Here is a 23,986-nt window from a genome sequence, read left to right on the forward strand (position 1 = left end):
GCTCCCAGTGTGAACACCCCTATATACAGTGCCTACAAGTAGTATTCAACCCCCTGCAGATTTACACATTTGGAATTAACTTGGCATTGTGACATTTGGACTGTAGATCAGCCTGGAAGTGTGAAATGCACTGCAGCAAAAAAGAATGTTATTTCTTTGTTTCTTTTTTTTTTTAAATTGTGAACAGTCTTATCAGAGGGTCATTTATTATTCAACCCCTCAACCCACCAGAATTCTGTTTGGTTCCCCTAAAGTATTAAGAAGTAGTTCAGGCACAAAGAACAATGAGCTTCACATGTTTGGATTAATTATCTCTTTTTCCAGCCTTTTCTGACTATTTAAGACCCTCCCCAAACTTGTGAACAGCACTCAAACATGGTCAACAAGGGAAAGACAAAGGAGCATTCCAAGGCCATCAGAGACAAGATCATGGAGGGTCACAAGGCTGGCAAGGGGTACAAAACCCTTTCCAAGGAGTTGGGCCTACCTGTCTCCACTGTTGGGAGCATCATCCGGAAGTGGAAGGCTTATGGAACTACTGTTAGCCTTCCACGGACTGGACAGCCTTTGAAAGTTTCCTCCCGTGCCGAGGCCAGGCTTGTCCGAAGAGTCAAGGCTAACCCAAGGACAACAAGGAGCTCCGGGAAGATCTCATGGCAGTGGGGACATTGGTTTCAGTCAATACCATAAGTAACGTACTCCACTGCAATGGTCTCCGTTCCAGACGAGCCCGTAAGGTACCTTTACTTTCAAAGCGTCATGTCAAGGCTCGTCTACAGTTTGCTCATGATCACTTGGAGGACTCTGAGACTGACTGGTTCAAGGTTCTCTGGTCTGATGAGACCAAGATCGAGATCTTTGGTGCCAACCACACACGTGACGTTTGGAGACTGGATGGCACTGCATACGACCCCAAGAATACCATCCCTACAGTCAAGCATGGTGGTGGCAGCATCATGCTGTGGGGCTGTTTCTCAGCCAAGGGGCCTGGCCATCTGGTCCGCATCCTTGGGAAGATGGATAGCACGGCCTACCTGGAGATTTTGGCCAAGAACCTCTGCTCCTCCATCAAGGATCTTAAGATGGGTCGTCATTTCATCTTCCAACAAGACAACGACCCAAAGCACACAGCCAAGAAAACCAAGGCCTGGTTCAAGAGGCAAAAAATCAAGGTGTTGCAGTGGCTAAGTCAGTCTCCTGACCTTAACACAATTGAAAACTTGTGGAAGGAGCTCAAGATTAAAGTCCACATGAGATACCCAAAGAACCTAGATAACTTGGAGAAGATCTGCATGGAGGAGTGGGCCAAGATAACTCCAGAGACCTGTGCCGGCCTGATCAGGTCTTATAAAAGACGATTATTAGCTGTAATTGCAAACAAAGGTTACTCCACAAAATATTAAACCTAGGGGTTGAATAATAATTGACCCACACTTTTATGTTTAAAATTTATAAAAATTTAACTGAGCAACAAAACTTTTTGGTTTGTTTGATTTATGCATCTGTTAATAAATCCTGCTCTTGTTTGAAGTTTGAAGGCTCTAACTTATTTGCATCTTATTAAACCTGCTAAATCTGCAGGGGGTTGAATACTACTTTTAGGCACTGTACAAGACCCAACGTGCTGGACTTCGCTACACCCTTTAAAATATTGTGTACAAAACATATAAAAATAGTGAGGTATTGGTTGAAAAATGTCTGTCTGACGTATATAGGAGATGGTATCAGTGTATTTTGTGGCAAAGGTCTGCCTGTGGTTATATACTGTATTGGTACTGTTTTGAACCTTACATTTATTCAGGTTGATCTTAGGACAGTAGTCCATTAATTGGACAAAATTATCCTTTTCACCCCCCCCCCCCCACCAATCAAAAATTATTATTTTTATATATTTTTTATTTTTTCTCCCTATCTTTGTTTATCACACCTTTTGGTATCTGGTTTGTTCTAGTTAATCCTGTTATATATCTGGCTGGCTTAACCGGACATTGTTTCTGACTAGTTAGGGGCCATCAGGAACAGCTGTCGGTGAGCGGGGGCGCCACATTGTGACCAACCTCCGCTGGTAGGAAGCAGTGTACTAGGGAATTATAGGGTGAAATAGGTTCTATATTTGTCACAGTATTTGACCCATTTTTTCTTGCCTGGCCAGGTGTTCTTGAATGGTTTTGATAATGGGTATTTTTATAGATTACAATTAAAACTTGTATTTTAAAGGTATAGTTTTTCCTGTGAGCCAGGTAGTTGCTAACAACCTTTCTGTTCTGCTTGGCGCCGATCTATGCCAGCTCAGAGCGGTCTTGGACATCTCCTGCTGTCAGTTCTGTGGCTTTCCTATGATGTCACGTCAACAGAGCAGCTTCTTCTCTTTTACTCTGCTCTGTGGACAGGTGTCTCTGCTAATGTCATGCTGATTGACTGCATGCTGTTGGCGTGGGGACAAAGGAAGCCAAAGAGTCGCCTCCAGATATCTTCACAGGGCAGAAGCGGCAGGTAGTTAGTTCTTACCACATGCCAAAAAATAACCAAACTCCTGGATAATCCCTATACATAGTAAAAACTAATTCAGAACTTTTTTTAAAAAAAATGTGGCTTGTGTCTCGCCATTTCTCGAGACCCTTGATGTTTTCATTTTTGTGTAATTTGAACTGTGTGAGGGCTTGTTTTTTGGCAAGCTGTATTATTGTGTAGATATGATGATTTGATGCTTTTTATTGCATTTTTTCAAGAAGTATTGAGGTAAAAAAACACACAGTTCTTGCAATTTGAATTGTTTTTTTCTTCACGGCTGCGACCATATGGGTTAATTAATTTTATATTTTGATAGACCTGACTTTTACATATTTGGCTATACCAAATGTGTTTATTTTTTAATTTCTTTATTTCTAATGGGGAAAGATAGATAGATAGATAGATAGATAGATAGATAGATAGATAGATAGATAGATAGATAGATAGTGATGTGTAAAAGTAAAAATTGGCTGACCAAGGTGTGAAATTGAACAATACCTGATCAACTCAAGGACAGACTAAAGTGTGAAAGTAAACAGTATCCTACAAACTCAATGCTTTGCCAATGTCTTAGGGTACTGTCACACAGTGGCACTTTTGTCGCTACGACGGTACGATCCGTGACGTTCCAGCGATATCCATGCGATATCGCTGTGTCTGACACACAGCAGCGATCAGGGATCCTGCTGAGAATCGTACGTCGTAGCAGATCGTTTGGAACTTTCTTTCGTCGCTGGATCTCCCGCTGTCATCGCTGGATCGGTGTGTGTGACAGCGATCCAGCGATGCGTTCGCTTGTAACCAGGGTAAACATCGGGTTACTAAGCGCAGGGCCGCGCTTAGTAACCCGATGTTTACCGTGGTTACCAGAGTAAAAGTAAACAAAAACAAACAGTACATACTTACATTCCGGTGTCTGTCCCCCGGCGTTCTGCTTCTCTGCACTGTGAGCGCCGGCCGGCCGGAAAGCGAGCACGGCGGTGACGTCACCGCTGTGCTTTCCGGCTGGCGCAGACACAGTGGAGAGAAGCAGAACGCCGGGGGACAGACACCGGAATGTAAGTATGTATTGTTTTTTTTTTTTTACTTTTACGCTGGTAACCACGGTAAACATCGGGTTACTAAGCGCGGCCCTGCGCTTAGTAACCCGATGTTTACCCTGGTTACCCGGGGACTTCGGCATCGTTAGTCGCTGGAGAGCTGACTGTGTGACAGCTCCCCAGCGACCACACAACCACTTACCAACGATCATGGCCAGGTCGTATCGCTGGTCGTGATCGTTGGTAAATCGTTTAGTGTGACAGTACCCTTAATTAGGCTAGGTTCACATTGCGTTAGTGGGTGATCGCTAACGGACAGCGTTGCACGGCGAAAATGTCGCAATTAACGCCGTGCAACGGGTCCGTTAGCGCACCCATTGACAGCAATGTAAATTTCGCCTGCAGCGCATCACTAGCGCGTGCCTATTTCGGCTCGCGCTAGTGATGTGCCGTTCTTCTGTGACGCGCCTCGGACGCTGCTTGCAGCGTCCGCGGCGCGCCCGAGGTCCGTTCCCCGCTCTCGCAGATCGGGGATCTGCGAGAGCGGGGACGTTAACGCGACCCCTGAACGCGGCCCCTACAAAAACATTGCGTTAGCGCAATCCGCTAGCGCTAGCGCTAAACGGATTGCCCTAACGCAATGTGAACCTAGCCTTAGGTAAACTATTCCCAACCAATTCACCTCCCCCACTGTTACATTTGTAATTGTGTATTTGTACATGAATTCATGTGAACTTTTTCTTTTTTCACTAAATACTTCGATCAAATTGCCCTTTTTTCCAAAAATGGTTTTATGGTTTCACATACGCTATGTCTTCCATTGGTGACCTGTGTTCATGCTTCTGTGGTTAAGTAAAAAGCGCTCAGTACTTATATGACAGGCTGTGAAGAGGGTGAAGGCTCAGCAGGTGCCCGGTAGATGCTGGTTAGATGGTATGAATAGTATAAATCATGAGGGCCAAGTTAAATAGCATAAGAAATGTAGACCATAGAGGCCAAGGTGGGCAAAACATGAGGAATACTACCTTGGTGGTCCAGAACATCTAGTGTGCCACTGAGCACTTTTGACTTAACTGCCTGACATACCGTATTTTCCGGCGTATAAGACGACTTTTTAACCCCTCAAAATCTTCTTAAAAGTCGGGGGTCGTCTTATACGCCGAGTACAGACAAATGTGCATATGGTGGGTGGGGGGGAGTGGTCCCGATGACGAAGAGGGGGGCGTCTCACAGGAAAGTGTGAGTGGAGTAGCCCCGTTACCTCATTGCGGCAGCGTGGGGGTCTCTCTGCTGGGGAGCGGCGGCTCCTCATTGTGGTAGCATAGGGTCCCTGTGCTGGGAGCGGCAGCTCCTCTTCATGCCGTGGGGGCTCTGTGCTGTGGGGCGGTGCATCTTCTTGCAGCGTCGGGGCTCCTCCGGCATCTCCGCAAGGCCTGGAGGCACCGGCAGCTCCATTGCTCGGATGCGGTGGCCTCCGGGAAAATGGCCGCTGGGGTCGGCGCATGCTCAGATTCAGATCTCGTCTTCCGAGAGATCTACTCCACTCACACTTTCCTGTGAGACGCCCCCTCTCTTCGTCATCGGGACCACTCTCCACCCCAAAAGGCACATTAGTCACCAGCCCTATAAGACGACATTCGGCATATAAGAAGACCCCCGACTTTTAAGAAGATTTCATATTTTAACTGGAAAAGTTGGGGGGTCATCTTATACGCCCAGTCGTCTTATATGCCGGAAAATACGGTACTTTTCTTCGCAGTGGTTAGGTATTGTGTGCATTTCGTCCCTATGTGATCTATTTAGAACCTGCATTTCCCATTCTAACACTAGTCATGGACCTAATTTTCTACAAATTTGCTCGTGTTGGGCCATACTGGATTTTTATTTAATTCATACTATAGTATTTACACCTTCAGTTTACTGAGTACTGATTCTTCACATGTGACTCCCTTTTGTGTGTTCATTGACATTTTGCACTATGCTCGATGTACTACATGCTTGGTCTTCTCTCACTTATGTATGATTTCCTCCTATGTGGTTCAGGATATTTTTAACCATTTGTGTATTTATATAACTACTATATCTGGCGTTATAAACCCAAACCCTGGATGTGGATTACGATGGAAAAAAAACAATAAGAATGATAAAACAAATAATGTGTAGAAAAAGGGGAGGGACAATAATGTAAAGGATAAAAAATGCCTTTATTAGTGGTAATTTGGCAAAAGCATTGGCACTTATATGCAAAAGGTGCAAACAAAAATGACAATAAAATACAGAAAAAACAACATACTGTATATAAATGTATGAAACAGGATAGGGACCACATGAAAATTGCTAGGTATAAGGGGACTGAATATATTATGAAAGTAAATAATAATACATCACAGTAAAAATAGATGAATGACTAGAAATATGAAAAAGAAAAATTATACACCGGTATGCCCAGCATAAAGGTGGCAGAAAAGGATGTTACCTTTCAAGTGGTGTGACTGTGGTCCGGGAAGAGGTGCGCCGGAACCCAGGACTGATCCTCAGGACCATAACCCTTCCAATGGACAAGATATTGGAGTGGCAATGGCACCAATTCCCCGGCTGGCCGGCTATGGGAGTTCTTGTCATGAGCACATACATCACAGGATGACACAAACTTCACCACATCCGAGGCCAACGAGGACCACAAAAACAACCTAGAGACACCATTAGAGGTAGCCGAGATTCCATGATGTCCATTCAGGGCAGAATCATGAAACTCCCGGAGTATCCTGAGACGAAATTGAATGGGCACCAAGAGCTTATTACCCAGTAATGACGGCGGGGCAAGAGATTGGGCCTCACGAATCTCCCGCTCCAATACCGAAGATACCCCAGCCACCACTACACCATGCTGAAGAATGTAGGAATGAGGTTCAGGAGGTGATATCGGGTCCAGACTACGAGACAAGGCATCGGCCTTGACATTTTTAGAATCGGGTCGAAAGGTAATAGAGAATTGAAACCGTGAAAAGTGACCATCTCGCCTGTCTCGGTATAAACCTTTTAGCAGATTCGATGTACGCCAGATTCTTATGATCTGTAATTACAGTGATTTGATGGACCGCCCCTCCAAAAAATGCCACCATTCTTCAAACGCCAGTTTAATGGCTAGTAACTCTCTGTTACCTACATCTCACATAATGATAATTCTGCTTCACGTCACTTGTCTTATCTATTGCCTTCTTTCTCTCTCTGTGATGTGTTGTGTATAAGTATCTGATTCTTCAGAATGTGAATTAGGCCTTGCCTGATGAAGGGACATGAGTAGTCTCGAAAGCTTGCAATTTGTTACCATCTTCTCAGTTAGCCATTAAAAGGGATCAACCACTGAGGACTCTCACATCTAAATATTTTTCTTTGTTACCTACATAATTCTTTTCAGCAGAAAAGAATTTCTTCGAGAAGGCACAAGCTCTTAAATTGGTCAAAGTGGTAGGTCCCTGGGACAATATCGCCCCCACACCCACCTCCGAGGTGTCCAGCTCCACAAAAAACGGTTCAGATGGATCTGGTTGAATTAATACAGGGGCAGACATAAAACATTTCTTTAACGCCGAAAATTCTGCTGCGGCTGGAGCAGGCCAACTCTTGATATCAGATCCCTTTTGGGTCAAATCAGTGAGGGGTTTGACAATTTGAGAAAACCCCCTTATAAATTTCCTATAATAATTAGCGAACCCCAAGAACCGCTGAAGGCCTTTCAGAGCTCTGGGTTGCACCCAGTCCACAATAGCTTGAACCTTTCTGGGGTCCATATGAAACCAGTCAGCAGACAAGATGAACCTCAGAAAGGACAATTCCTGAACCAAAAACAAACATTTATCCGGTTTAGCAAAAAGACAGTTCTCCCGGAGCCTCTGGAGAACAGCACGCAGATGACTTATATTGGCTTGCTTCTCCGCAGAGTACACCATAATGTCATTAGATAAATAGCCACCCACGAACCAAAGAGAGGCAGGAAACGTTAACCCCACACTAACCAGGCCGGGGAAAGAAAAGCAAGAAGCAAACCCCGACCTGGATCATGACACTCTGACTTTTCAGGAAGTCAGAAGTTGGGGCCACAAGATGGCGGCGCAGGACTGGAGCGGCACCAGGAAGAGCAGAAGACGACGGCTAATGAGTTCCAGACTGAGGGCAGGGAACTTAGATTAATGGCACCACTCCAGAACTGCAATAGAAAATACAAAAAAACGCTGGGGGCGGTGTTAGGAGTGGTTATTGAGGTGCTGTTTGGAGCGGTGCTTGGAGCAGTGTTTGCGGTGGTGCTTGGAGTGACCCTTGCAGTAGTGTTTTGGGCGGTGTTCACGTGGTGCTTGGAGTGGTGGTAGGAGCAGTGTTTGAGGGGGTGTATGGAGCGGTGCTTGGAGTGGAGCTTGGAACAGTGTTTGGAGAAGTGTTTCCAGTGGTTTTGGAGCTGTGTTACTTGTAGTGTTTGCGGGCGATGTTTGTAGCTGTGTTGGGAGCGGTGTTTGAGGCGATGTTTGGAGCCGTGTTTGGGGCAGTGTTTGGAGTTTTGTTTGGGGCGATGTTTGGGGTGGTGTTTGGGGCAATGTTTGCAAAGGTGTTTGAGGCGATGTTTGTGGCCGTGTTGGGGGAAGTGTTTGGGACGGTGTTTGGGTCTATGTTTGGGGCGGTGTTTGGGGTGATGTTTGGAGCAGTGTTTGGGGCGCTGTTTGCGGATGTGTGTTGAGGCGATGTTTGGAGCCGTGCTTGGGGCGGTGTTTGGAGCAGTGTTTGGGGCGGTGTTTGGGGCGATGTTTGGGGTGGTGTTTGGGGAGATGTTTGGGGTGGTTTTGGGGCAATGTTTGGTGCCGTGTTTGGGGCCATGTTTGGAGCTGTGTTTGGGGCAGTGTTTGGGGCGGTGTTTAGAGCCGTGTTTGGGGCGGTGTTTGGAGCTGTATTTGGAGCTGTGCTTGGGGCGGTGTTTGGCGCGGTTTGGGGTGATGTTTTGGGACACTGAAATCACACGATGAGTTGTTCTGTGCCTCTTCTGGTAATGCAGGTCTGCTGGGTCTTCTCAGGCTGATAGCAGGAGCTCCTTCTGTCCAAGACCTCCAAAACGGCCTTGGACAGAAGGATCTCCTGCTATCAGCCTGAGAAGACCCAGCAGACCTGCATTACCAGAAGAGGCACAGAACTGCTCATCGTGTGATTTCAATGTCACAATATGCTTCCGTTTTGGCATCCTACCCCACAGGCCAGACATATGAAGAATACAGTAGATTGTTGTCACATGGAGAACACAACCAGTACTTGCCAGTAATTCCTGCAGTTCTGTTATTTTTGCTATAGACGTCTCACCAGCCTATCAGACTAATTGTCATCTGTTTGACTTTTCATCAATTTTTGAGGTATGTCCATCTCTAAGTAATGTCACTTTTATGCCAAATTTAAGACACTTCTTGATGACTGCCTTCAAAGTGCTCTATGGTGTCTGTAATGCCTTGGAAAAATGTTTTTGTTTTGGGCGATGTTTGGGGCGATGTTTGGAGCCGTGTTTGAGGTGATGTTTGGAGCCATGTTTGGGGCAGTGTTTGGGCGGTGTTTGGGGCGATGTTTGAGGTGATGTTTGGAGCCGCGTTTGGGGCGGAGTTTGCAGTGGAGTTTGGAACCGTGTTTGGGACAGTGTTTGGGGCGGTGTTGGAGCCGTGTTTGGGGTGGAATTTGGAACTGTTTGGGGCGATGTTTGGGGCGGTGTTTGGATCCGTGTTTGGGGCGGTGTTTGAGGCGATGTTTGTGGCAGTGTTTGAAGCCGTGTTTGTAATGGCGTTTGGGGCAGTGTTTGGAGCTGTATTTTGACCCGTGTTTGGAATGGCGTTTGGGGCAGTGTTTGGAGCTGTATTTTGAGCCGTGTTTGGGGCGATGTTTGGGGCGGTGTTTGGGGCGATGTTTGGGGCGGTGTTTGGAGCCGTGTTTGGGGTGGAATTTGGAACTGTGTTTGGGGCGATGTTTGGGGTGGTGTTTGGGGCGGTGTTTGGATCCGTGTTTGAGGCAATGTTTGGGGCAGTGTTTGAAGCCGTGTTTGGAATGGCGTTTGGGGCAGTGTTTGGAGCTGTATTTTGAGCCGTGTTTGGGGCAGTGTTTGGAATGGCGTTTGGGGCAGTGTTTGGAGCTGTATTTTGAGCCGTGTTTGGGGCGATGTTTGGGGCGGTGTTTGGAGCCGTGTTTGGGGCGGTGTTTGAGGCGATGTTTGTGGCAGTGTTTGAAGCCGTGTTTGGAATGGCGTTTGGGGCAGTGTTTGGAGCTGTATTTTGAGCCGTGTTTGGGGCGGTGTTTGGGGCGGTGTTTGGGGTGGTGTTTGGGGCAGTGTTTGGAATGGCGTTTGGGGCTGTGTTTGGAGCTGTATTTTGAGCCGTGTTTGGGGTGGTGTTTGCGGAGGTGTTTAAAGCTTTGACTTGTCCCACAACACACAATCTGACTCCCAACTACATGGACGGGTTTGAACATTATTGCTCCTGGGATTTGGCTTTTGAAAACGTTTTTTTTCCTTGGACTGTGAAAAAAGTGGTAGACCATAATAAAGTGTTTATTGTCCGATCCGCCAGATGACAGGAACACTATATTTATTATGAACACTGAAAAACGGGAATGAAAAATAATTAGATTAACAAAACATTACAGAATTGATGTTTTTTGTTTGTCCCCCTCCCAAAAAAAATAAAGTTATTCAATGAGTCACGTCACATGTACCCCAAAAGGTGCTAGTAGAAATGCAATTCATCCAGCAAAACAAAACCTCGCAAACTACGGCACAGAAACGCTTTGCTGCATCAAAAAAGGAAGTGAAGCTCAAGCTTTCAGTGCCCTCTTCTAATCTTCATCAGTCCCTTATGCTGCCTCTCCCACGTGGTAAGCCCCAGCCAATCAGCACCGCCCAGGGTCCCCTTCGCGCCTGCCGCCTCACTGTCACAGAGCTCAATTTATAAACAAACAGTTGCGTCCTTCCGCTTCTGCGGCGCGGTTCACTGATTGGTTGTAAGGCTGAAGGTGGGAGGAGCTACGTAGTGGAAGCGTATGGTTGCCATGCCGCCAACAGCTTCCGGTTTGTGTAACGTGCCGCCTTCATTGAGCGGGAGCTGCGTCCTGTGCAGACCCGGGTGAGTGCGGTATTCTGCGTCTGTCACCGACAGCAGTACATCATTCACACTGCAGACGTTTCCTGTCACCACAAGTTCTGCTGGGGGTTTGTGGTGCCTCGGTGACGTGCGCATAGTGCGGCGCAGGGGAGTGCTAGGGAATTGCCCTGTGTGTCACAGCAGCAGTCATCTGTGATCCGGCGACCCCTGGGCCCCCCATGGATGAGGGGTCGCCCTTACTGACAGCCGCCTGCCACAGTGACATAACCCGAGGGTAAGGGAGGGGGCAAGGACTTGGTCCGGTCCAAACGTTTTATTTTCTTTAGAGCTTGAGCCGTCAAATGCTTTAAAGGGGTGGTCCGAAATCCAAAGTAATGTTCCTCCTAAATCCCTATTTGTGATAATGTGAACTATTTTCTAATATACTTGAATTAAAAAGTCCCCACCTTCCCTAACTGCACTAACTGCTTTTCTATTTATTTGTTCACTTCCTTTTTGCAGATGCTTTCTTTAAGAACCCCCAGTGCATGCTGGGATACTCAAATGAAGCGTCATCAAGGGGCAGAAGCTGCAGTCACTGCTGCATCCCCAGCCCCTGAAATGTAGCAACATGAGTGACCTTCCTTTCAAGTGTTGGAGTAGTCCGTACGCAATGTTCACTGCGCACAATGACAGTGCGCTCTTTGTTTCTAGCTCAGAACAGCAATAACGAGTCGGCAACAGAGCTCACTGTCAGTGCACCTTGTCAGAATACCTGATGTGCAGAAACCAGTGACGGCACTTGTTGGGGAGGTGCTGGTCTCTGTGCGCCAGCTCGTTACTGCTGATCTGAGCTGACAACAAAGAGCGCACTGTCATTGTGCACATTTCGCAGGGACTAGTCCAGCCCCTGAAACAATCACTGATGACATATTGTTTCAGGGAGGGAACAGGGGCTTCATCAGTGGCCGCAGCCTCTGCCCCCTGACGACATTTTGTTTGAATATCACAGCTTGCACGGGGATTCTCAAACCATCATCAAAAAGGAAGTGAAAAAAAAATTAAAAGTCAGATAGTGCAGCTAGGGAAGAATAGGGGGATTTTTAATTCAAGCATATTAGGAAATAGTTTAGATTATGACACTAATTACCGTAGATAGCGATTAAGGATGAAAATGAATTTGGATTTCGGACCATCCCTTTAAAAGATTGCTCTGATGATAACAAATCGTCACCAATCCACAGGGTAGGTGAAGGGGGCTGATTGATGGGGGGAGCTGATCTCAGGCCCCCGCTCTGATTGGCTGAACGGGGCACTTTTATCCTCATAGAATGGAGCGGCCGTATTAATGCTCGACCGCTGCTCCATTCACTGTCTATGGGGCTGCGCTCAGCTTTTTCCAGCAGCACTATATGGAATGAATGGAACAGTGGTCGAGTATGTGTACTGCCTCCCCACTCTGTTTATGGGTGGGGGTCCCAGCTATCGGATCACCTATCCTCAAGGAACTGATAAGTTACCTTTTGGCTGGGGTCACATGAGCATATAAATAATAAGTCCTATTTTCATCCAGAAAAGTGGGGTGATTTTTATTTTTTTTTTTCATCACTTGTCATCCGTGTGTTGTCCGTATACGATTGTTTTTTTTTTTTTACTCAGCAGTTATTAATCATTCAGTTTCCTATGTTATGGAATTACAATTTATATGTAAAAAAAAAAAAAAAAAAAAATGTTCTCACACCCATCTGATTTTAGAGTGAAATGGCAGCCAGATGACATTTTTTTTCTCATGCCAAATGCAGGTGAGAAAAAATATGCTGATCAGCACCGCTTCATTATAACATTGGTCCGAGTGCAATATTTTTCTTATCAGATTGCACTCGTTCGATTTATATGGTCGTGTGAGCGAGTCCATCTTGTAGAAATCCTAGTTTCTACTTTCTCTAGAGATGCATGCAGTTAGTTGTCCATTGCTAGTCAGCAGTCTGTTCTCAGGAGGGATAGACAACAAGGAACTACCAATGCTCAGTCCATGGAGATGGACGGTCCTATAACGAGTTCAGAAAGCCCCACTACCGCCATATAATGAGTTCTGACTGCCCCCACTACCGCCATATAATGAGTTCTGACCGCCCCCACTACCACCCTATGATGAGTCCTTTCTACCACGCTATAATGAGTTCTGAATGCCCCCACTACTGCTCTAAAATGAGTTTTGACTGCTGTCACTACTGCCCTATGAGTTCTGACTGCCGCCCTGTAATGAATTCTGACTGCCCCACTGCCGCCTGTAATGAATTCTGAATGCCCCATTGCCGCCCTGTAATGAGTTCTGACTGCCCCAACTACCGCTCTATAATGAGTCCTCACTTTCGCCCTGTAATGAATTCTGACTGCCCCACTACCGCCCTATGAGTCCTGACTGCCCCCACTACTGCCCTATGATGAATTCTGACTGCCACCGCTACTGCCCCATAGTTAGTTCTGACTGCCCAACTACCACCCCATAGTTAGTTCTGACTGCCCCAATACCACCCCATAATTAGTTCTGACTGCCCCAATACCGCCCTATAATGAGTTCTGACTGCTCCCACTACCACCCTATGATGAGTCCAAACTGCCCCCATTACCGTCCCATAATGAGTTCTCACTGCCCTACTCTACCCTATGAGTTTGACTGCCCCCACTACCTCCCTGTAATGAGTTCTGACTGCCCCACTACCGCCCTATAGTGAGTTCAGACGTCCCCACTACCACCCTAAAATGTGTACTGACTGCCTCACTATCGCCCTATAGTGAGTTCTGACTGCCCCACTACCGCCCTATAGTGAGTTCTGACTGCCCCATTACCGCCCTATAGTGAGTTCTGACTGCCCCCCTACTGCCCCATAATGAGTTCTCACTGCCCTTCTCTACCCTATGAGTTCTGACTGTCCCCACTACCTCCCTGTAATGAGTTCTGACTGCCCCACTTCCGCCCTATAGTGAGTTCTGACTGCACCCACTACCGCCCCATAATGAGTTCTCACTGCCCCACTTCCGCCCTATAGTGAGTTCTGACTGCACCCACTACCGCCCCATAATGAGTTCTCACTGCCCTACTCTACCCTATGAGTTCTGACTGCCCCCACTACCTCCCTGTAATGAGTTCTGACTGCCCCCACTACCGCCCTATAGTGAGTTTAGACATCCCCACTACCACCCTAAAATGTGTACTGACTGCCCCACTATCGCCATGTGACTGGTTTGGTTTGGTGGTGGTCTTGCATGTCTAAATGTTTGCTAAGGAAATGCATTGTGTTTAGGATCCGGCCATAATAAAGATGGCGGCCTGGGATCAAGATGGCAAGGAACTGAGCTTGATGGATAAACAGATCACGAGGTAAGAGCCCAAATCTGCAAAGTAAAGGAGTTGTTTGAGCACGTAATGTTGATGACACATTTTGCAGTAGTTCATCAACATCAGATTGGGGCAGTGTGACACCCAATCACCTGTTACTGAGTGGATCTAGATGTAAGCATTGAAAGGAGCTGAACAGCACTTTGCACGGCTGCTGCTAAATACTGCAATTATTATCGTATGCCCGGACAACGTCTTTTAGCAATTAAGGAGGATCTGTCCTATGATTTCACAATACAAACTGCAGACATTATTAAATAGATCTTTTTGACCCGATGAGGCTGCTGTATTTTTTTGGGGGGAAAATCCACATCATAATTGCTATATAACCCTGTATGAAAGTTTTTGCTTATTTTCCGTCCATCTTTTTTTTGTGTGTGTCGTTCACGAAAAATGGAATAAAAAAATTGAGTTGTGAACAGGCCCTAAAAGTCCTCACTTTAAGACCACCTATCTTTATACAAGTAGCTGAATAGCCACGCATATGATGGTGATCCAGACCCCTATGTACTCAGGCATCCCACAGAAATAATCTGCAGAAGGTCTGATTATCCCTTACATTGTGATTAATGGAGCTCCTTGCTCACTCTCCATGGTTGTGTCTCGATGAATCTTGCATGGCTGGGCGCGGTGTAATTCTGAAGATTGACAGCTCAGACCAGCATCACTGTGGCACTGCTGGTCTGTACTGAGTGCTCTCCTGGGCTGCAAGCAGAGACTGCCTCTGCAGCATGGAAGAAGGCATATGGAACTGACTCTGGTTCTGGTCCAGTGATCCGGCCAGCTTCAGAGCAACGTGCATCACACTGCTTGCCTAGTTAACGAGCCACTCTGAGACTGCAGGGTGGCCGGGAACCTGGGCCACAAGATGTACACTAGAAAATTAAAAAAAAAACCTCTTCGTTCTTGAGAATGGTGAGGGTTTATAAGAAAGGTTAAATTGCAAAGTTGCTTGGTTTTACAAGCAATGCAATTTTCTTTTATGAACTTAAATTGAATTTGTCAGCAGGATTTTGCTAAGTAACCTTCACATATTGCCATGTTGCTGCTGTTATACTGATTAAAATGATACCTGGGGTGATGAAATCCATCTTGTGGTTCTTGTGTAATCGATTGAAAAACCCTAAGGTTGCACCATCAATTATCAAGAATGATTACTCTAGAGCAGTGTTCCCCAACTCCTGCCCTCAAGAGCCACCAACAGGTCATGTTTTCAGGATTTCCTTAGTATTACACAGGTGATAATAGCATCAGCTGGACGACCAAGAATCCCATCACCTGTGTAATACTAATATACAAAAAAACCCTGTTTGGGAAAGAAGAACAGACAAATCGCGGCGCCCTAAGTGCGTAAACACAATATTATAGTCTTTAAAGGGTGCACAATTTTATGCACTCACCTGATAAAAGACTGAAATGGCTTTAAATTATGTATCCTCAGAATTCCCTCTGAGATACTTTTCAATATACAGGGCTTGCAGCTTGCCTCGGGTGGATCCAAGTGAAAGAGCCAGAGTAAGGCTCACACAGGATGAGTAATTCAAGAAAAGCACATCCAGCCCATGAATGGCAGCGCTTCCCAGGACTCACATTCAAAGATGATATTTCATATTTTTTTATTTCATAACTTAAAATAGAAGAGATACAACGCGTTTCGGATACAGTATATATCCTTCTTCAGGTATCATAAAAACACAGTACAAATCCTACTAGTATAAAATTCAATTACACTTATATATAGTATCAAACCTTTTATCCCAGCCTCAGAAACTTGATTTGGGGTGTGGACCAAGTTCAGGAAAACACCCAGTTAGTGGGTGGATGTGCTTTTCTTGAATTACTCATCCTGTGTAATACTAAGGAAATCCTGAAAACATGACCTGTTGGTGGCTCTTGAGGGCCGGAGTTGGCGAACACTGCTCTAGGGCACTGAAACGGCATTACTGCCACAGAAAATGGGTAATAAAGGAAAAAAACACCATATAATGTATATATGAAGTATTCATCTGAAAAAAGGCTATGAAAATTACAGTAAAGAAGAAGGTACTTAGCGCATAGATTTACCAATATATGTGAGCTGAACTACCATGTCAGGGAGTCCTTCAAAGTTGGGTCCCTCTCCTGTAATCAGTGTTAGAAGTTTTCTGTTAATGATATTCCCGTGCTCCAGGGCCAGACTGTACGCAGAGTCTTATCTTCTTGCTCTAGGCCAGAGAAACCAAGGAAAGACCTGCCCGCAGGCCGTCCCGAAGCCCAAACAGTCGGTCTCAGTCTCTCTGATGAGGAACATGTTTGTGCTTCGGGGCAGCCTGTGGACAGGTCTTTCCTTGGTTTCTCTGGCCTAGAGCAGGAAGATAAGACTCTGCGTACAGTCTGGCCCCGGATCACGGGCATATCATTAACAGAAAACTTCTAATACTGATTACACAAGAACCACAAGACGGATTTCTTCACCCCAAGTATCATTTTAATCAGTGGCAACATGGCAGTGTCTGTAGTTTACTTAGCACAATCCTGCTGGCAGATTCGCTTTACGACAACCTCTTTAAGGTGAATGGGTGCAGAGTCGTCTGACAGCCATGCAGGATAAGATGGTGCATTATGCAGCCAAGCAACCTAAGATTAAAAGATTAGTACTTTTCATTTCTGCTTATCAAGTATCATCGATGTTGTCTTGGCCAACATTTTATCCCTCTAAATCATGGAGTTCTTATTTAAAGGGCTAGTCCCATCACTACAGGTGTGGTGCTACACAGCGCACAGGGGTCAGATGACAAATCCTCTTTAGCTCTGACCTGTGCCGCGTGTTACTTGTCCAGTTTTGACATTTGCTAGATCTGATTGGTTACTAGTCTTCCTTTATTATTCCCTTAGTTTGCTGGACCTTACCTTGAATCCCCACCTCTTGTCACTTAATCTTCACTGCAACCAGATCTGCAGGATTGAAGGCCTCTCCTATCTCCATGGTTTACAGCATCTGGACTTGTCATCCAATCTTATCTCCAGAATTGAAGGCCTGGACTCCCTGATAAGTCTACAAAGCCTGAATCTGTCCTGTAACAGACTAACAGCAATAGAAGGTTAGTTAAAGTCTTCTTTACCATATTGTTAGTCAAAAAGCGCGATTTTGCATGTGAACATAAAGGCATAGCCATAGTGGCGCTGTTATACAGATTCAGTAGATACGCTTAGGCCGGTTTCACATTTGCGGTTGTGTCTGCAGCGTTTCTTCCACAAATATCCGCATGCATTGTGTTTTCCTATATTTAACGTTAGGGACGCATGCGTCTGTGATCGGTTGCGTTTTGCCGCGTCATTTCGTCGTCTGCGGTTTAGCGCAGTAAACGCAACATGTAGTAATTTTAGAGGCGTCAATTTGCCACCTAGAAACGTATGCGGTTGTTAGCGCAAGGAATGCGGCAAAAAAAATGCATTACTATCTATGGGAATGCATGCTTACACATGTCTTTGCGTACGCATGCGTTTGATTCACTTGCGTACTTCGGACTGCGCATGCCCATTAAAGACACACCCTCCTGGAAATATCAAACGCATGCGCATAAAACGCAAACACATGTAAAAACGCATGCAAACGCTGCGTTTTTTTACCATCATGCGTAAGCTGATGCGGATAAAAAACGCTGCGTTAACAGACGTTTGCATGCGTTTTTGCATGCGGTTGCGGATGATACGCTGTGGACTTAACCACAAATGTGAAAGTAGCCTTAGTGAAGAACTCCGCACCCGGGTTGTTCTTTAATCTGTATTTGAAGTTTGGGTATAAAGTGGCGCCGGTGGTTGCTCAGATATAGATCCATGATGAGCCAAGATCTCAATTTTCGCATCGGCGCCATTTTATTGAAGACTATCGGGAGATGAATCTGTGCAAGCGCCGCCACCGTTTAGGACTGCAACAGCGTGAACTTTAGAAAATGAAACAGATACAGCGACAAGAGGTAGGCGTAGGGACCAGGGCAGAACCGAAAACCCTACCCACAGTCCTGCCCCTATGCTCCAAAAGGTTATTACACCCAAACTTCAAATGCAGATTAAAGGTCAACCCGGATGCGGATTTCTTCACTGACCAGATCTATTGAATCTGTAGAACAGCGCCGTTATGGCCATGCCTTTACTTAAACATGCAAAATTGTGCCAACAGGTTCTCTTTAAGCAATGGAAATTTGTACAAAAGAGTTGTTTTTTACTTTTATTTCAATACATTGGCATTCTGTGCATAACAATAGCTGTAATTACCCACCGCTGTCTCCTGTGTTCGTTGATGTGGTGACTGGGTCTTAGCGGTCTGGTGCCATCTACATTCGATTGACCGGAGGCAGCGGTGGAGAGCCGGCACTTGGTAAGTACAGCGCTATCTGTTATCTGTATGCCTATGAAACAACCGTATTTTAGATTCAGATTATGGTTGAAAAAAGCCACAAGTCTTACATTAAAGAAGTTCTCCACTACTTTTTCATTGATGACCTCTCTAGGTTACCAAAGTCTGATCTGGTCGGGGTCCGACACGCCCGCTGATCAGCTGTTCTCGGTGTCGGCAGTTCAAATCAATAGGAGGCAGATGTGCAGTACCCTGCCGCGGCCACTATGAGAAGATGGAGTAGCTCCGCAGTCGAGGATAGGTCATCAGTGAAAAAGTAGAGGACCACCTCTTTAATCAGTCTACACTGTTTCTAATGATCAGATTGAAAATATGCGAATACATTGACCACTGGATATTATGTCATGTCAATGACTCTCCCCAACCAGTTCTAGCAGCCTGATATCGTGGTGATAAGGAATAACAGAGGAATGTTTATAGATTTCTATGATATTTTATGTAGAATAAATTATAATCTGCCATTTCTGGGAAGCTTTGTGAAGACCACAGCCATTCCTGTATTTGCTGACCCAACATCTGCCCTTTTCTACAAAGGAGGAACAAGGCAGAAGTTAAAAATGAAAGATGTGCTCTGATCATACGGATTCCAGTACATTATGATTGATGGGGGGGTCTAATCTTTGGGAGCTTTCCACCAGTCTTGAGAAAGAAAGGGCCACAAAAATACTGTAGCGTTGTACCCCCTTCTGTGGCACTGGCAATGCAGGGAACTGCAGCATGAATTGGTTCACGGAAATGGGTATGCAGCACTTACAGGGAATCTGTCTCCATATTTGACCTATGTAAACAATTAATATGGGCATACAGGTTATAGAATGCTGAGGAGAGTGATACCTGTGTGCCTCATATCCGATGCCTTGTGGATAAATCATCTTTTATCACTCTATGTAAATTACCTCTTCCAGACTCTGTGAAGGATGCTGCCTGGAGATAACTCTGCCCCCAGAGATTATTACATGAAGGAGAGTTACCAGTGTGATGGCTGCTCTCTGCTCTCCTGACCTCACTGCAGAGCTGTGTGTGATTATACCTGACACATGTACAGGTTCCTCTCAGATCCTATCTCACAGGCAGACAGGATTGTAATATTGTTACATTACAGCAGAGCTGTGAGACCTACAGCAAATATGTGTGTAAGGAGACAAAGTTAATTTTTCCTGCTCTGTGTTGGTTACTTCTCTCACACTGGTAACTCTCCTTCATGTAATAATCTCTGGAGGCAGAGTTATCTCCAGGCAGCTTCCTCCCCCGAGCCTGGAAGAAATCATTTATGTGAAGTGATAAAAGATGATTTCTCAACAACCAGGCATCTGATATGAGGCACACAGGTATCACTCTCCTCAGCAGTCTATAACCTGTATGCCCATGTTAATAGTCTAGATGGGTCAAATGTGGTGACAGATTCAATTTAATTAGTTCTGTGATCCCTTCTTTGTCAGGTTTGGTGGATGGGTTCCACAGATGGGACTCCCACCAATAATTGCATCTACTGCTTCTTTCACATACAAACTCCTACACCCAATAAGCTGGCCATACACATTAGATGGTTGATGGCTGAACGATGCATTGTCTGATTCAGCCGACTCTTGCATACACAGGAGCAGTCATTTGGCCGAGCGCTCCTGTGTTCTCTGAGAAAATCACCGACTGACGGGTTGGCCTGAGAATTATCTGCAGGAGAACAATTCAATCAGCAGTCAGAAAGTGGACATCCGACATTAGCCTAATGTGTATGGGGGCTTAACACCTTAGCTGAGGCCCTACAACTTATAAGCGCAAATACCATTTCCTACATCAGATGAGTGTCTAACATCTGTAAAAGTGACAAATCCCAGAATGCAAAGCATTAGCGCTACTGCAGATGATAACTGTAATGAATGCTTGGAGATTTCTGCTCCGAAGCTTGCAGAATTTCTCTGTGAAGCCAGTAACACGGGCTGTAAGCACATCGCATTCGTTAGATGACATCTGCATTCTATATATATTATATTATTGAACGTGACTCCCACAATGTGTTTTCAGGGCTAGGAAGGAGATCCAGCTCAACGATATAGTGAAAAAAATCCGTAGCTTTATTCACTTCAAATCATATAGGATGAAGGACGTAACATCAGCAAGCAATAAGAATAAAAACAAGATCCAAGATCAACGCGTTTCTGGTGACAAAGCACCCTTAGTCATGATCATGACTAAGGGTGCTTTGTCACCAGAAACGCGTTGATCTTGGATCTTGTTTTTATTCTTATTGCTTGCTGATGTTACGTCCTTCATCCTATATGATTTGAAGTGAATAAAGCTACGGATTTTTTTCACTATATCGTTGAGCTGGATCTCCTTCCTTTTCCTGTTTGTTCACGCCCTGACACAGCGGTTCCGTGCTCCGAGTTTCCAGGAATGTCGATTGTGGTGAGCTGGACTTTCTTTTGTTCGTTTTCAGGGCTGCAGAACTTATTACATCTGAGGAAAGTGAACTTCTCCTACAATCGTATACATGACCTGAGTGGTAAGTGGATGTGTAACCCCCGGCCCCTCATTCCCGCGGTTAGCTGTTGCATTACCAGTGAAGAGGTTTTATTAATGAGCAGACATTTCTAGCGAGACCTGGTAATGCGTCCGAGGGCTTCATCTTCCCCGTTAGTGTAATGGATTGTGACAGTAACATCTTTATGATAATATCACTCTGTACACAATGAAGAACCGCAGATTGGTTTTCAAATAGTTTAACATATTAACATTTCAGTTTATTGGCCTCCTGAATCGGAAAGTGGATGCATATATTCATATTCATTAATGTGATGCAGCTCTTGGCACAGACAGGACCGCTCCTAGAGACCTGCATTTCCATTAGAATCTGTCACGAAGGCTCCTATCATCGTAACCATTCTTCTGTGGGGTCAAGGGCAGATGTTCTCCCCCGACAGATCCTCTTTAAAGGGAATCTGTCATCATGTTTTTGCCACCTGATATGAGAGTAGGGGCAGGGACCCTGATTCCAGCAATGTGTCACTTCCTGGGCTGCTTAGTGTAGTTTTGATAAAAAATCGCTGTTTCAGCAATAGGAGATTATCATTATATGACTAGTAAACCTGCAGTTATGAAGTTCTCCACGTGTTTTAACCCATACAGCATGCAGTCTTCAGATTACATAACAAAAAACTGCTGACAGATTCCCTTTAAGGTGATACTAACTGAATCATATACTCTATTGGAGGATTAGTGCCTACAACATGGCAAATGTGTATTACGGACTGGCTGCGGGTCTGCCGACATGAATTTTACACCTCGTATATGCCTATGAGGCGGTCCTGTTCAGGTCATGAGACCCTCGGTCATTCTGTGCATCAAGGTCCATACTTGTAACGTGTTCCACGGATGTCCAAATGAGGCCTTAAAGGGGTGTTCCCATTTCCAAGATCCTGTCCCAATATGTAGTGGGTATAATAATATTAGCAAATACCTACAACTAGAGATGTAGTATAATCTCATCCTTCATGTGCAGGCATTGCAGGACCTTCGGTATCTATGGTTACGGCCACTGATAAAGTGACTAGTTGCTAGTGGTCGTAACCATGGATACCTAAGGTCGTGCAATGCCTGCACATGAGGAAAGAGACATAATGAATAAAAAAAACTATACTACATTTGTAATTGGAGGGATTTGCTAATATTATTATTACATCTACTACATATTGGGACAGGATCTTGGAGATGGGAAAACTCCTTTTAAGTGATAAATTCATTGCAGACCCGTACTGACAAATATTACACACCGGTTTTAAGACTTCTGCTTGCAGTCTTTGACTATTAAATCATCTCTGATACATACATGATGCGTCTGATACACATGTCCTGGACAGATTTTTATACACCGGCTATAATAATAAGGGTTTCTTACTTTCTCACGCTGCGGGCGGTTACGCCGCTGTTCATAGACCTGCTCACACAGAGGTTACTGTGAGAGACGACGCCTGTGACCTGCGGTAACCTTAATCACGTCACTCCTCGTCACTGCAGCCGCTCTCTCACGCTACTGCCAACGTGTTCCAGCCGCCATGTTGAGGTCACATTACTGATGTAACCGCTCAGCACTGCATCTGGATGTAGAGGGGATTATCGTAGGATGGGCATCTGAGGGCTGGTGTTATTGGTCTGGGAGGGGCCAATATCAATGGCTCCTTCCCAGCCTATTAATATCAGTCTGCAGCTGTCAGGTTAGCCTTTTCTGGTTGTTAAAAATAGTGGGGCCCTACGTCTTTTTTTTTTTGCGGGGGCCCCCTTTTTAATAACCAGTAAAGGCTACTCAGACAGCTGTGAACTGATAATAATCGTCTAGGAAGATCCATGGATATTGGCTCCTTCCCAGAATAATAACACCAACTGCCAGCGGTCTGCTTTCCCACAGCTGGTTAATAAAAATAAGGGGGACCCCAGGCCAATTTTTTTTATTTAATGCGCTGACTACAACGATCATCAGCGTCGCCTGGTTCTCGCAGGGAGACCAAGTGAGGATGATGAAAGTTGTAGTTGGCACCCGGCGCCTGGGAACAGCACTAACTGTACTGCTTTTCCTCAGTAGCCTTGCACGTGTCCACACACAGATGTCATCCGTGTGTCATCAGTGTGCACATATGTGGGACATATTGCGGATTGTGTTGCCAGAAAAAATGGACATGTCTACATGTTTTGCATACGGACACATCATCTGCGTGAACATGTGGTCTGTTTGAGCACACATACTGGAGACACTGATGTGTGAAGGAGGCCTAAAGGTTTTTTTAGGACTTTATAATTAACCCCTTCCCGACCTTTGACGCATACGCTGCATCATGAAAGTCGGTGCCAATCCGACCTGTGACGCACCGTATGCGTCATGGAGGGATCGCGTCCCTGCAGATCGGGTGAAAGGGTTAACTCCAATTTCACCCGATCTGCAGGGACAGGGGGTGGTACTTTAGCCCAGGGGGGGTGGCTTTGCCCCCACGTGGCTACGATCGCTCTGATTGGCTGTTAAAAGTGCAACAGCCAATCAGAGCAATTTGCAATATTTCACCTATGAAAATGGTGAAATATTGCAATCCAGCCATGGCCGATGCTGCAATAGCATCTGCCATGGCTGGAGACCCCGATCTGCCCACCCCACCGACTGACGGCGGCGATCTGCAGCCGCCGTCAGTGTTCCGTACCCCTCCGTCCTGTCCTAAGCGCCTTCCTCTCCCATCCGACCCTCCCCCGCCCTCCCCTCTGCCCCCCCGCTGTCCGATCGCACCCCCCCATACTTACCTAGTCCCGGTGTCCCTCCCGGTGTCCTCGGTCTTCTCGCATGGGTGCCGCCATCTTGGAAAATGGCGGGCGCATGCGCAGTGCGCCGGCCGAATCTGCCGGCCGGCAGATTCGTTCTTTGCACATTTTGATCGCTGCGATAGGTTCTATCACAGCGATGAAAATTAAAAAAATAGTAAGTAAACCCCCCCTTTATTACCCCCATCGGTAGGGCCAATAATAAAATACTGAAAATAAATTTATTTTTGTTTTTCTGTTAGGATTA

General features: G+C 45.7%; 1 protein-coding gene across 5 annotated transcripts in view; it reads left to right on the top strand.

Annotated features, from left to right (window-relative positions):
• Positions 1–10,542: 10,542 nt before the first annotated feature.
• The window catches only part of LRRCC1 (leucine rich repeat and coiled-coil centrosomal protein 1), a 111,236-nt gene continuing 97,792 nt past the window's right edge, over positions 10,543–23,986 (top strand). For 2 of the 5 annotated variants that reach the window (XM_077270750.1, XM_077270749.1), the window contains exons 1-4: positions 10,543–10,687; positions 13,951–14,027; positions 16,920–17,125; positions 20,879–20,944. In XM_077270750.1, the coding sequence (XP_077126865.1) occupies positions 13,969–14,027; positions 16,920–17,125; positions 20,879–20,944 (331 nt within the window). In that variant the 5' untranslated portion in view covers positions 10,543–10,687; positions 13,951–13,968. Of the gene's footprint in view, positions 10,941–13,950; positions 14,028–16,919; positions 17,126–20,878; positions 20,945–23,986 lie in introns of all 5 variants that reach the window. The other 3 variants (XM_077270752.1, XM_077270753.1, XM_077270751.1) reach the window with 3 other exon arrangements.

Source organism: Ranitomeya variabilis, chromosome 6 (assembly GCF_051348905.1).
Source record: "Ranitomeya variabilis isolate aRanVar5 chromosome 6, aRanVar5.hap1, whole genome shotgun sequence".
NCBI classification, from domain to species: domain Eukaryota; kingdom Metazoa; phylum Chordata; class Amphibia; order Anura; family Dendrobatidae; genus Ranitomeya; species Ranitomeya variabilis.